Source organism: Aricia agestis, chromosome 19 (genome assembly GCF_905147365.1).
Source record: "Aricia agestis chromosome 19, ilAriAges1.1, whole genome shotgun sequence".
NCBI classification, from domain to species: Eukaryota; Metazoa; Arthropoda; class Insecta; order Lepidoptera; family Lycaenidae; genus Aricia; species Aricia agestis.
Genome location: NC_056424.1, coordinates 13,325,607 through 13,340,088, shown reverse-complemented (window position 1 = coordinate 13,340,088; position 14,482 = coordinate 13,325,607). Strand labels below are relative to the sequence as shown.

Here is a 14,482-nt window from a genome sequence, read left to right as displayed (position 1 = left end):
TCTGACAGGTTCCAGCAGTAGCGGCGTTAGGGGGGAGCGACGCTGGGCGACCGCCAAGGGCACCGGATAAAAGCTCAAGGCAAATAAAAGGGGCGCCAAATTTTCAGCACTACCAGCATCCCTGGGCGCCGAAGAAATCTCGCCCAGGGCGCCCCACCTCCCAATCTCACGTGAGATTTTTCAAAATGTGGGTTTCTTACGTAAACGCGTTGGATTGTTTGACAGTCAGTAGATGTATATAACGTCGAAGTATGAATGAAATTATTTAACTCGTAACTTGTGGACACCAAAATGCCATCGCCTATCTCCATCTTACAACTGTAAACTTCTTCCAGGGAGGACGACCGAGTGTCCCACTACATCATCAACCGCATCCTGTCCCCGGAGGGCGCGACCAGGTTCCGCATCGGCAACCAGGTGTTCACGGACATGGCGGCGCTGCTGGCGTTCTACCGGCTCCACTATCTGGACACCACGCCGCTGGTGCGCCCGCTGTCCCAGGCGGCGACCACCACGCCAGCGCAGCAGTACCACGTGCTGGAGGTGGTGGAGGCGAAGTTCAACTTTGATGGGAATGTGAGTGTTGTAGATGAGTAGCGGAGAGTGTTGTAGTCGTTGATGGTGTCAAATTGATAAGATCATTGCAGCTCATTGACAAAATTTAATAGCAATTAAAATTAGTTTATTTTTCTATAACTTAAATTGCCGAAGCCAAACAAAAAGGGGCGCCGCATTCGCGCCGTTTTAGGGTTCCGTACTCAGAGGGTAAAAATGGGACCCTATTAATAAGACTTCGTTGTCTGTCTGTTCGCGCGCGAGTCCGACTTGCATTTGGCTGATTATTTTAGCACCCTGGGCGCCGAAGAAATCTCGCCCAGGGCGCTAATAGTGTTAGAACCGTCACTGCTAATGATAGCGTGATTACCTTGATTTTAGATAACTTAAGGTAGCAAAATGACGCAGTACCACTTTGCACGCACGATTAACTTGTCTATGTGTTGAGCTACTTTTAAAGACCTACTGACTTATATTTATACTATGACAGTCAACAACCCAAGTCCCAACATCTGGGTTTATCAACATTTTATTTGTATCTGTAACTTCCGGATTTTTTGTCTGCGAAATAATCCGACCAGTGGCGGATTTACAAATAAGCCGCTAGTAGGCTGTTTAGTAAATTAAATAGACCGATATATAGACCGATTCATGTTGCCTTTTATTCCGAATTGTTTGTTTCTAGTGGTCTAGAGAATTTTATTGTTTAAATCTCTTAATTTGTGTGTCTCTTTGCAGATGCCTCTTCCAGCTTATGTAGACCAAAAGACCTTTGAAATTCAATACGTTACTTTAGTTTACAATGAAATATGTAATGTTTGTGTTCAATAATCGTTTCTTGTGTTTATGAAATATGTTTCTTTTACTTCTGTAAAATAAATAAATGGGCCAAATTTGCCGCCCTCTCAGATGTGCCGCCTTAGGCTTCTGGATGCCTATTGCTATATCCGCCACTGAGTCCGCCACATTAAGAAATTGGGGCACCGCGTATAGGTGCGCGCGCGCTTCAGACCGCGGCCGGAAGTAGCGAAATGTCTACTATAAATAGACCGGACGGCACGATAACTGCTCGATAAACTAACTTTTACCGCGATTTTTGGTATACTTTTACCCCCTTACAATAAAAATATTTATAATACTTATATAATAACTGAATCAATGGTATAAAATATTTTTTATGAGCAAGGGCTGTAGCCTGTATAGTATAATATAATCCAGACTTACCTACTAACATAAAGTCAAAGTGTGTCTATTGTTGTAAATGCGAAAGTATGTCTATTGTCTGTCTGTTACCTCTTCGGCTCTTCAAGCCCAAACCGCTAAAAATGTGAAATGCTAATATACAGACACTTCCGGATATCTATGTAAAATTATATTAGTATGGATATAATTTATTGTATAATAACCAAGCTCACTTAGTTCAAATAAAAAACATTGCATAACTGCCATAAAAAGTACATTCTAATTTCAAAAGCTTAACACTTTTGGCCAACGCCGCCATGGTCCAGTGGTCTAGACTCTAGAGCGTCGCTCTTGACTCTGAGGTCGCGGATTCGATTTCCGCGTTGGAAACATAGTGTTATTTCCAAGTTTGGTTAGGACAATGCAGGCTGATTACCTGATTGTCTGACAAGTAAGATGATCCATGCCTCGGATGGGCATGTAAAAGTCGGTCCTGCGCCTGATCTCTCGCCAGTCGTGTCTGTCTTCCGTCTCACTGGGTTATGGGAGTAAAGGAATAGAGAGTGCTCTTGTGTCATGCGCACACACCTGGACACTATAAAATTACTCCTGCGTAACTGGCCTGGTTTCAATGAAACCGGCCACCGTCTCTGAAACCGGTGTGGGGAGTATTATTACTTTTGGCCAATTCATTATTTACTTTCATTTCCCGATTACGGCTAAACCAATACCAAATGATGCATAGACTTTTTAGTCACGATATTACAACATGCAACCATAATTCTTAGTCAGAATATGCAGACTGAAAAAATAAATTATGTTATATGATAACATTTTAAACTTTCGCGTTGCATTATAATTAAACTTTTTAATCGGGACTTAACGCGACTTATCGTAGTAGCATTACTACTTAAATAAGTCGCGTTAAGTCTCGATTAAAAAGTTTAATTATGTTATATGAATCGCAATAGTTAATTATTCTAATGCCTTAATATTCTACTATGTAAAGTTGTTCTAATATTTAAATTTACGTAATGCGACAGTTATATCTTTTTCTATGTTAAGAAGGCGACTAATCCAAAGTTGTAGATTTTATAAATCATTTTTGTACTTGATAATAGGCCCCGAATTGTTAAATTTTCTAAACACAGATACTACTACATTATATTTCTGAGAATTCGATCTGAGCGAAAACACGATATCGTAAAATTTTCTCGATAGAAAAAAATCACAAAAATGCATCTAACTTTGACGATTTTTTTTCATATATTGCCAAAACATGCATTAAACTGAGTTAATATTTTTACACATCTAATAAAAGTCTATCGCCGAGGGTTCGACCTAGCGGATTTTTAATATTCTTTATATTTTTAAAGATATTTAAGAAAAAACACATTGGAGCTTCACCGCTAAATTTGTCTCACCTCTCAGTCGCCAACAGTCGCGTTCGCGCGCGCCTGAGGAGAGGATGTACTTCTTTTTCCTTTACTCTGGATTGAGAAATATTTAATCGAAACCATGGGAAATAAACAAAAATTAAATAAACACACTAAAAGCAACCATTACAGGAGAAAACGGGAGCCGATGAACAATTGTAGAAGGCTTTTTAATTTAACATAAAATATGTTTATTTGTTTACAAATATGATAATATTATCATGACAAATAGTTTGTCAAACCCATATGTAGCGGCCGCGCATGCGTAGTGCTTCGTGCTTGAGATGATACCATTGGACGATCTGCGTGTATCGTCCAATGGTATCGTCTCATAGCACGAAGCTTCGTGACGATAGACGAATCAGCGGCCGCGGCAATAGAGATTGAAAAAATAAATCGGCTTTAAATCGATATCGTTTTGAAAAAAACTAGTGTATGACAGCGATTTGAAAATCGATTTGGTTTCAATGAATGTTGTACTCGATACCACAATAGACATAACTACCAGTAGTTCGACTGCAAAGAAACGGACAGGTTTCAATATCTGTCAAATTCGTCGGGTTTCACTAGGATTATGAATGGATTGTGCCTCGCGCTGGCTGATATAATTTATTTTTAAATATTTAAAATAAAGAATTCAAAATTGGATTCTGACAATTTTAATCGCATGTGCCAAAACACAAACAACAAAACGACCAAAGAGTAACACGTCCATCGAATATGTCATATTTTTAAATTCGTAGGTAACAAGCTAATAACCCTAGCGACGATTTTCGTCATAATACGTCAAATTTAAAAATTTCAACATCAGTTCTTAGTCGGCATACTCTATCATTCTGTCTACTCTGTCGATACTATGGAAATATCGAATAAATTTCTTCGGAACAACGGTCTGGAAATAATAAGATTAAATTGTCAAACAGTGATAACATTATAATATTATATGCAAAATTCACTACTGCGACCATTCGCTTGATAATAAATAATAATAAGAGTATGAACAAAGTTGACGGTACATTTATGTAAGGATTTAGAAGAGTACATAATATACTAATATACTACATAATATATTATACCTACGATATTGCCGTTTTGTTTGAAAAAAATTCTTTTGAGGGTTCCGTACCCAAAGGGTAAAAACGGGACCCTATTACTAAGACTTCAATGTCTGTCTGTCCGTCTGTCTGTCTCCAGGCTGTATCTCAAGAACGGCTATAGCTAGACTTCTGAAATTTTCACAGAATGTATACATCTGTTGCCGCTATAACAAAAAATACTAAAAACAAAATAAAATAAATATTTAACGTACAACAAATCTGATTTTTTGCTTGATATCAATAATTGCTATAGCTATAGGCACTTGTGACAAAATCCTTATTTTTATTTGTACTTTAATAATGGATAGTAAAATTAATATTTAGGGGGGCTCCCATACAAAATTACAATTTTTGGGCTATTTTTAGCTCTATAACGGTACGGAACCCTTCGTACGCGAGTCTGACTCACACTTGGCTGATTATTTCGAACTTACTTATTTCTGTTATTCAAAGTAATCACTCGTGCAATCAATGCACCTTTGCCAACGCAGTGGCAGTGTATGGATGCCCTTCTTGAAAATATCAGCTGGACGGCAGACTACACAAAATCTTTGACATTCCCGAACACGTGATTTTACTAGTATATCGAGATGAAATTTGAGCTGGGTTTTTTATCAGCACCAGCATCAGAGACGATTTTAGTGATACCATGGCGGGTAACTCCGCCGTTAGTTGACGGATTTGCAAAATTCTTTTGTTATTGTATAAGATGTAGTCCGAATTTCGTAACATGTTAACAAAAGTGGTGATCTGATGGTGCAATTCATGAGAAATCGAGGGGAGTTAAAAGGAGGAAACTAGCTGACCCGGAAAACATTGTTTTGCCAATTATTATTTTTTATAGTATCAATATAAAAAGTAAATAAAAACCTATTGTCAGGCCTAACGAATGTACATAGCGTTATAATCGGTTGAACCGTTTTGGATGAGTTCGCGCACAAACACTGTGACCCGAGAATTTTCTATACATATTTGACTAGATGATCCGGCAAACGTCAGTTTGCCACATACATTATTTCTAGTATCAATAATATATATTTCACAAAAAGCAGATAAAAAATTATCCTCAAGCCTAACGAATGTATACTTATTGTATGCAAAATTTCATTGAATCGGTTGAGCAGTTCGCTTACAAACATTGTGACAGAGAATTTTGTATATTTTAATCTGACAAAATATGTTATTATATTTTACGCAAATACACACAAAAACTAACCAAATTCGGACGTGGACGAAGACGTGGCTAGTAGATTATATTTTTGTAACAACTACAGCAGAATCGATCTAGTAGTGTCAGAGCCTCTTCGATTTCGATAAATAAACATATCATAAAGTATTACTAGTGTTTATGGCAAAAAGTATTAATTTGATTCTCAAAGTACAGATAGAAAATGTGACTCGAACTTCTCAAAATTTTATCTGATATATTGAGTTATATTACGTTCGTACAAAAAGTGATTACGAGAATAATTACACAAAATAGCCGCGGTGACATTTTGAATGCGTTGGGCGAGTGCGGGGGGTATGAAGTGCGCGGGTGAAAACCGATTTTTTTCTGTCATAGGTCGCCCCCTTAACAATAGATACCTTATACATAGTCCTTCTGCCTTAAGGTGACGCCGCGCTTAAGTAATTTTTGTCGCGTAATTTAAAAACCATAAATACATTTCATATAAGCTATGGGCAAATTAAAATGTATGCTTGAACCAATCTATGTACAAATTTTGGAAGCTTGAATCACTCTCCTCTGTTGTCAAAATAGGAATCCCTTTTTTACAGATGTCTTTTTGATTGATTATTCTGTGTTATATAAGTTGACCAATCGTGTTATGCTATGGGTAATTCAAAGACAAAGACATGTTGAATACTGACAATGAACTTTAATTTCTTAGCTTTAGTCATTGCTGAAAAAAAAATCGATATCGCTACCGCAAAAATATCAAGGCGTCGCGATAAGATCTACCTGCTATAGTTCACACAGCAGGCGACCGTCGACGGAGTCGTGGATGTAATGTTATGGCTCCCGTGGCTCCGTCAATGGTGGTTGTGGAGTCAATGGAGGTAGAGGCTGCGTTACTACCATCTTAACACAGCAAGTCCTACATATCCGCGCGGCGGTAGGATGGGCGGCAGCGTCCATGAAGGCAAAGTTCGTACATAGGGGCGGCAAAATTAAAGTGGCCTCTCCTCCTCTATACTTAATATTATAAAGCGGCAGAGTTTTTAGTTTGTTTGAACGCGCTGATCTCAGAAACTACTGGTCCGATTTGAAAAATTATTTCAGTGTTAGATAGTTCATTTATCAAGAATGGCTATAGGCTATATTTTTTCATGCTACAATGAATAGAAGCGAAGAAATAGAGGAAAATGTGGAAAAAACGGGAGGAAATTATTTGAAAGGGCTTATTTGAACGCGCTAATCTCAGGAACTACTGGTCCTATTTAAAAAATCTTTCAGTGTTAGATAGTACATTTATCGCGAAAGGCTATAAGCTATATTTTATCACGCTACGACTAATAGGAGCGAAGAAATAGAGGAAAATGTGGAAAAAACGGGGGAAATTATTTGAAAGGCCTTATCTCACGAACTACAGGAGCAATTTTTCTGTTATTTGGCACAGATAAGAAGTAGAGCACGTAAAGGATCATAGGCTATTTTTTATGGACTAATATGTCTGTGAAATATCTAATTTACGCGGGCGAAGCCGCGCGGAACGTCTAGTAAAAAATATAAATCTGTCCCTGGGTAGGATGCCTCATCGCCCCCATCCCCCGCGGGAGACGGAACGGCATTTTCTTGGCGTAAAAAAAGGCCACCTTCCTGATTATTATTCTCGTTCGAATCTGGTTTCAAAAACTTATCGCGCCGTTATTGGTCAACGCTTCACCGTGCGCACTCATTTGCTGTTTACGCAAGTTGACGCATATGCTTCAAACTATGCATTGTGAAACAGGCATCTGGAACTTTCAGGCATTTTATTAAATACTTATTTTAATTATCTATATGCAAACATAAGATTTATGCTCTTTTCAGGACGCCGACGACCTACCGTTCCGTCGCGGTGAGCGGCTGATGGTGATCAATCGTGATGAGGAGCAGTGGTGGACGGCGCGCAACGCGCAGGGCCGCACCGGCTCCATACCCGTGCCCTATGTGCAGAGGGTGAGTTCAGATTCATACATAATAAACACACAGCTGATCGCACAGTAGTCAGCACCGTACGCGCCGAACGCACCTCATAGTACACGAAATGCGACGCGTACAGTGCGGACGAATATGCGCACATCATTTTATACAACGAATTCTAAAATGTGGCGCGTACGGCGCGTGCTTGCTGATAAATGTGCGATCACTTTTACTGTATCCGCACGGATGTACGCACTTAAACACCTATACTAGCACGCACGCACGCCCGTTCACATACTAGCTCGACGCGCGCGCGCTCTTATACAGCCTGCTACGCACAGAGCTCCACGATCTTCATACTCGAGCTCTGTGTGCAGACTCTGACCGTACAGTAAAAGGAGGGGAAGTAGGTAAGTTATCTTCATATAAAGGCACGGCGCGCGGCTTGTATGTGTGCGCCATAGTATCAATGCGTCGCCACGTACGGCACACAACAAAATCTCGGCCAGTTTTATAAGGCTGGTACCGCCGAGATTTTGTTGTGTGCCGTACGTGGCGACGCATTGATACTATGGCGCACACATACCTACAAGCCGCGCGCGGTGCCTTTGTATGAAGATAACTTACTTCCCCTCCTTTTACTATGGTACAGAGTATACTCACATACAAGTAGAGGTGTCCAAGGGGCTTACCAATTCTATCTCTGAACCAGCGACAAATTAATCAAAAGAATGTACGAGGGCTGCTATTTATGTATCCGGAATTAAAAAAAGAAACAAACATATATCATTTAATATGGTTTTATTGCTTTTCAAAATATTCGCCGCGATGATCGACACACTTTTGCATACGCTGGAACCAATTTTCATAGCACTTTTTCCATTCTGATTGAGGTATCTCCAAAACGTGCATTTTGAACGCATCAACAGCCTCTTCGCGGCTCGAAAAACGTTGACCACGTAATTTGTTCTTCGCGTATGGAAATAAAAAGAAATCGTTAGGTGCCAAATCAGGGCTGTACGGCGGATGACCAGTCAATTCGATCTTTTGACCCTCCAAAAACTGAGTTGTTTCAGCTGAGGTGTGACAGCTAGCATTGTCGTGATGTAATATGATTCTGCGTTGTCGGTTGTCCTTTCTTATTTCTTCAAAGACTTCTGGTAAACAAATGGTCGTATACCATTCAGAATTAACCGTTTTACGATTCTCTAATGGCACTGTAGCCACATGTCCATTAATTCCAAAAAAACAGGCGACCATTTGCTTCAAAGTACTTTTTGCACGAGTAACTTTTGTTGGTTTCGGCTCATCTTGGAACACCCACACCGTTGACTGTTGTTTAGTTTCGGGGTCATATGCATAGATCCAAGATTCATCACCTGTGTAGATATTATAAACGGCTTTTGACGTACCACGGTTGTATTTTTTTATCATTTTTTTGCACCAATCGACACGAGCCCGTTTTTGATCGATTGTCAAGTTGTGCGGAATCCAACGCGAACATATTTTTTTTACAGCCAAATGTTCGTGTAATATCTAATGTATGCTCGTCATACTTATGCCTAAGGACGCCTCTATCTCGCGATATGTAACATGACGATCACGCATTATTAGTTCCCGCACAGCATCTATATTTTGTGGGACAACAGCTGTTTTTGGGCGACCTTCTTTATTTTCATCCGTGAGCATAGACCGCCCACGATTAAACTCACTGTACCAGTGATAAACAGTGGTTTTTGATGGTGCTTCATCTCCAAAAGTTGCGGTGAGTTGAATAAAGCACTGTTGTTGATTTAGCCCACGCCGAAAATCGTAGTAAATCATTGCACGAAAATGTTCACGCGTTAAATCTACGGCAAATGAAGACACGCAATTTTCAAAATGACGCCACAATGGAAAAATAATTGACAGTCACATGAAACAAAATGTATTCTTCAACCAAAGAGTTCTATTTTCAAATGTTGTAATTACTTTTTAAATATTGTTCTTGTAAGTGGCCAGTTCCGGATACATAAATAGCAGCCCTCGTAATCGTACTTTAACGTTTCTGTTACCCAATCCCCAAAATCGGGATACAGCAAAATGTAATATTATATACAGTATACACTATAATAATAGTCTATACATTTGTATTTAGACATATATGTGTCTGTATTCTGTATTATTGTTTTAAAAATCTTGATTATTTGTATTGTGTCGTATTTTTCTTCTTTTTATTTTAAATGTAGGTACTTTGTGTAATGTTCAAATTTTTGTTGAATAAACGTTTTTTATTTATACAGCCTATGCAAAATCTTTCTTCTCACGTGATTCTGATAGTGACATTAATAGAAACTCCGAGGTATACAACTCTGAACCTACTTTACTGATGGTATATATATAGTAAAATAAATTTGATTTAGGTGCTGGACCCGTCAGGCATGCCGTACCCGCCCAACGAGGCGCTGACGCAGCTCGGCGACCCGCCCTCGCCGCCCAACAACAAGCAGCAGAAGGGCTCCAACATGCAGGTGGGATTTGATTGTTATTGAATCACTAGATGTTGCTTGCTAGTGGTGTCTAGCAGACATTTATATTTACGAGCAGCGACGCATTTAGCCGCGAAAAAAACTTCTCTATGCTATTTCCGTATCTGCATACCAGTTCAGTAGTTTACTGTGGTAACAGATAGACATAGTTATTTTTATAATATTTAGTATAAATTCAGCATTAGCTCATTCTTAGCTAACCACGGAAATACCACATTTCCGTGGTTGGCTAAGAGTCGAAGCTCAAAATCTGCCCGGTGTCTATCTAACGACTAAGATTAATCCAAAACCCACCTGGTGCAGTCCGATTAAAAAACAATCATTCCTACAAGTAAAAAGGTAATTGCCATATGATTGTAATTGTAACTAATTTGTATGAATGTTGCAGAGGACGTTGCCGGCGCTGGCGCGCGTGCGGCAGTCGAGAGTGCCCAACGCGTACGACAAGACCGCGCTCAAGCTGCAGGAGGGGGATATTGTTAAAGTAAGTACCACTCTTCAAATATTTTAGCAGTCTATGCTTCCATAGAAAATTTAATTTTTCAAGTTTTTCACAAAATTTAACTGCTATTATATAATGTCACTGGGACTTGTTCGAGTAACCCATCCTCAAGCTCAGTAACATTCTGTGAATCCAAATTATAAAATCTCGGAATAAAAAGTAGGATAATCAAAATGCTTCTAATCAATCATTCTTTACACCACGCCAGACTGACCCTGGGGTAACATTTTGAAGAAATCTTGAAGAAATGTAATGCATACTCACTTGGGACACGAAAATCTTTATACAGCCTATTGCTATGAAAAACACATGAACATTATAAAACAAAGTCGCTTTTTTCCCTCATGTCCCTTTGTTCCCTTTAATCTTTAAAACTACGCAACAGATTTTGATGATTCTTTCAGTGTTAGATAGCCCATTTATCGAGGAAGGCTATATTTTATCACGCTAAGACTAATAGGAGCGAAGAAGTAGAGGAAAATGTGGAAAAAACGGGAAAAATTATTTGAATGGGCTAACTTGAATGCGCTAATCTCAGGAACTACTGGTCCGATTTGAAAAATTATTTCAGTGTTAGATAGCCCATTTATTGAGGAAGGCTATAGACTATATTTTATATATCATGCTAAGACTAATAAGAGAATGTGGAAAAAACGGGGGAAATTATTTGAAAGGGCTTATCTCGCGAACTACTGGAGCAATATTTATATTATTTGGCACAGATAAGAAGTAGACCACGTGAAGGATAGGCTATCGACTTTAATCATTTTTTCAGTGGCTATATATTTTGTACCCGTGCAACGCCGGGCGGGTCGCTAGTTTTAATGTTATGTGTTGCAATTGTCTGTCTTAAGGCAGTGACTCAAGTTAACCGGCTCCCTAATCACCAGTTATTGTGTTCCAGGTGACGAAAATGAACATAAACGGCCAATGGGAGGGCGAGCTGAACGGCAAAGTCGGCCACTTCCCGTTCACCTACGTCGAGTTCCTGGACGACATACCCAGCTAAATGCAGTGACAGTGTTCAGTGATAGTGACTAACGGAACAGTGACTATAACACAGATTTTAGTATTGAATATCATAGAAACGGAGGAGTTATAGTCCACGAGTTGTGCAATATCTCTGTTCCTATTCACAGCGGTTCTTTCTACGGAAGAATAGACAAAGTGGCAGTTAGTCGAAGGTTATCTGCCATTTTGTCACTAAAGTCTGTCAGTATGTCTTTTCTTTCCCGTTTCCAATGTTATACTGAGCCTGCTGTGGTAAGCTATATGTTGTATCGGCTTGCATAGCCATTTAAAGAGCCGTTCTGCAGACCATTAGTACCGTATATAAACTTCAATAGATGTATATGCGTACCAGTGGGATACATAATTCAACATGACTAAAGAGAGTGATTGCAGGACAGGCTTTATATGCCCATCTGAATGCTTGTTTAGATAGGGAATCAGCATGCATTGTCTTGACAAAACTTCTAGCATCATTTTTGTCTGTTTATCTGCATAAAGACGTGACCTCAGAGTCGAGAGTCAGGCCCTAAACCACTAGACCACTGAGGCGTTTTACTAATTCGGAAAACGTGTATGCTGCCAGCCTTATTATTGTTTCTGTTTCAGGCTATATATCTTATTAGCTTTGTCCACACTGTGCCTTTTTTTGTTCATCAAGGGCATGCGTTATAACGCAGTCAAAAGCGCGCGTGAGGCATGCCAGCGACGCATGCGCTCTGACCGTATCCAAAACTTTCGGTTTGTTCTTTTTTTTTTAGATTTTTTATGACATTTTACTGGGTGGAATATGTGCGGCTTATTTGGTCTTAAGTAATTCCAAAAAAAAAAGAATCAAGCGAAAGTTTTGGATACGGTCAGAGCGCATGCGTCGCTGGCATGCCTCACACGCGCTGTTGACTGCGCTATAACGCATGCCCTTGATGAACAAAAAAAGACACAGTGTAGACAGCTATTCTATGTGATGCCTCAGAAGTAGATAATATTTAGTAGGAACTTTGTTCACATAACCATAGCCCAGAATTTTACATTTGTACTATAAATGCACAAATAATAATGCACAACTTTTATGGATTTTACATGACATATTTTATACAATTTGTAGCAAAAAGTAGACATTGTATTTTAATATTTATACTTTTATATATAGTTAAAACTTTTTTTGATATTATAACGTGTTAAAAAGTAAATTTAAGAATCGACTCCACGAAAAACATAATATTGTCAAAATTCAAAACCGAATATGTATAAGAAAATTGTCTCATATTAAAAGTATGTGGGTAGACTATAAAATAAACTTATCCTTTACTCATAAAAAACTACACAATGCTTTGGTTTCGTCTGTCGATCGACTTTGAAATGAGACAAGAACAAAACTGTTGTATAAAGTATCTATTGTAGATATTTTATATTAGTAAAGGGTAATTGACAAGCCTTTTAACGTTCCTGTAAGAGGAATTGATAGAACATCGAATTGAAAGACATTTACAGTTTACTATTGTTTTTGTATTACTTATACTATGTGTATAGTATTAGGCAAAAGAGAAAAGATACAACTGGCTGTCGTCTATCTTTATAAAGAAATTTAAAAGACATTGCCATACTATAGTCAAAATGAAAAGACTATGCACTAGCGGTCATTAACCTCACTAGTCTAGGGTTAATGTGCAAAATGCTCACACCGTGAAATTATTGTGTTAAAAGTTCTGGACTCAGAAGAAAAACTTATACAGGGTGCAATTTAACCTTCCTGCCAAATTTAGATATATTGATCCTTGTTAAAAATAAAAATATACGTATTTCTTCTTTTATAATCACTCAGTACTAAAATTTTGAGAAATAGCCTCCGAAAGTTAGCCTACCAAACACCACAAAATATGGACACATGCGCGGCCCGGCCCCGCCGCGCCCTTCCATTGACATTCTTGCAGTGACGGATTAAGACTACTTGATGCCCTAAGCAATCCATGCCTGTGGGCCACCCTATCCGTATCTCGACCGACTCGATCCATATCCGAATCGGTCTTTGAACCTTTACTCTCCTGGTACCCCCTCAGACGTGATGCCCTAGGCAATTGCTTAATTTGATTAATCCGTCACTGCATTCTTGTTATTATCATAAGTTGCGAATTTTCTCTTCATACTTTGATGGACTTAGGACCGTCAAATGTAAAGGACGTAGACAGGTATGTTTAACATAAAATTAATTGATACACATCAAAAGAATGGAAAATTACAACTTTCTAATTACGAAAAATAAGCAATTTAGAAATTTATAATAAATCTAAACCACATCCTTTGCATTTAGGCGTATTTAAAAAATTCAATTAACTTATGTACCTACTCAGTACAACTAATTAAAAATCAAAATAACCCACCTCTAAATCTTATTTACTTCCATCTTGTCTACACTTAACATAGTTCAAACTGCAATCCGTTTTGCTCTAAGCAGAGTCTACCGCGTTTTGCACATTGTCTTTAAGACTTTAAAAGTTTGTTAAGCACAACTTTGTCACTTTTAACCTCGTCAGAGGCATGTCTTCGAGGCTGGCTAGGCGTGTGCAGGTGTTGCGAAGAGCGAACTGTCCATAATCCGAGTCTTTGATTGTTTTGCGATTCAGATTCAGGGTACAGCTGCTGCATTCGAGAATCATCAATCAGCTGTTACGAAGACGAGGAAGGCTTTCTTGCTCGTACAGTCTCTGGGTTCCGCGTAAACTTTCGCCACTCAAAATAGCACCTCCACATTTCATAACACTCGATCGTGGTTAGGGTACATTGTAACAGACACTAATTAAAGCGCGGGGGCCGGGGGGGCCCGGCCGTGACAAACAAAATAATTACGTGTTAGCTATACAACTACGCGCGTGGCACTAAACGGTCGCTGGCGACCGGCGGGCCTCCCGCCTCCCACCCCGCGCGTCACCCCCGCTTTACCCGTACGCATAACCGGTCTTCCGATTGGATATCTATATATATTATGAACTTATGAAGTGACCATTGTGCATCGATTTTTTTTGGGATAAAATATGTTATTGTAAAAAAAA

The 14,482-nt window shown here is 39.0% G+C and overlaps 1 protein-coding gene across 1 annotated transcript in view; it reads left to right on the top strand.

Annotated features, from left to right (window-relative positions):
• LOC121736433 (adapter molecule Crk) overlaps positions 1 to 12,171 on the top strand; it is a 34,800-nt gene extending 22,629 nt beyond the window's left edge. The window contains exons 3-7 of the mRNA XM_042127624.1: positions 336 to 576; positions 7,305 to 7,433; positions 9,800 to 9,907; positions 10,314 to 10,409; positions 11,332 to 12,171. Of these exons, the coding sequence (XP_041983558.1) occupies positions 336 to 576; positions 7,305 to 7,433; positions 9,800 to 9,907; positions 10,314 to 10,409; positions 11,332 to 11,436 (679 nt within the window). The 3' untranslated portion in view covers positions 11,437 to 12,171. The remainder of the gene's footprint in view (positions 1 to 335; positions 577 to 7,304; positions 7,434 to 9,799; positions 9,908 to 10,313; positions 10,410 to 11,331) is intronic.
• Positions 12,172 to 14,482: the final 2,311 nt, after the last annotated feature.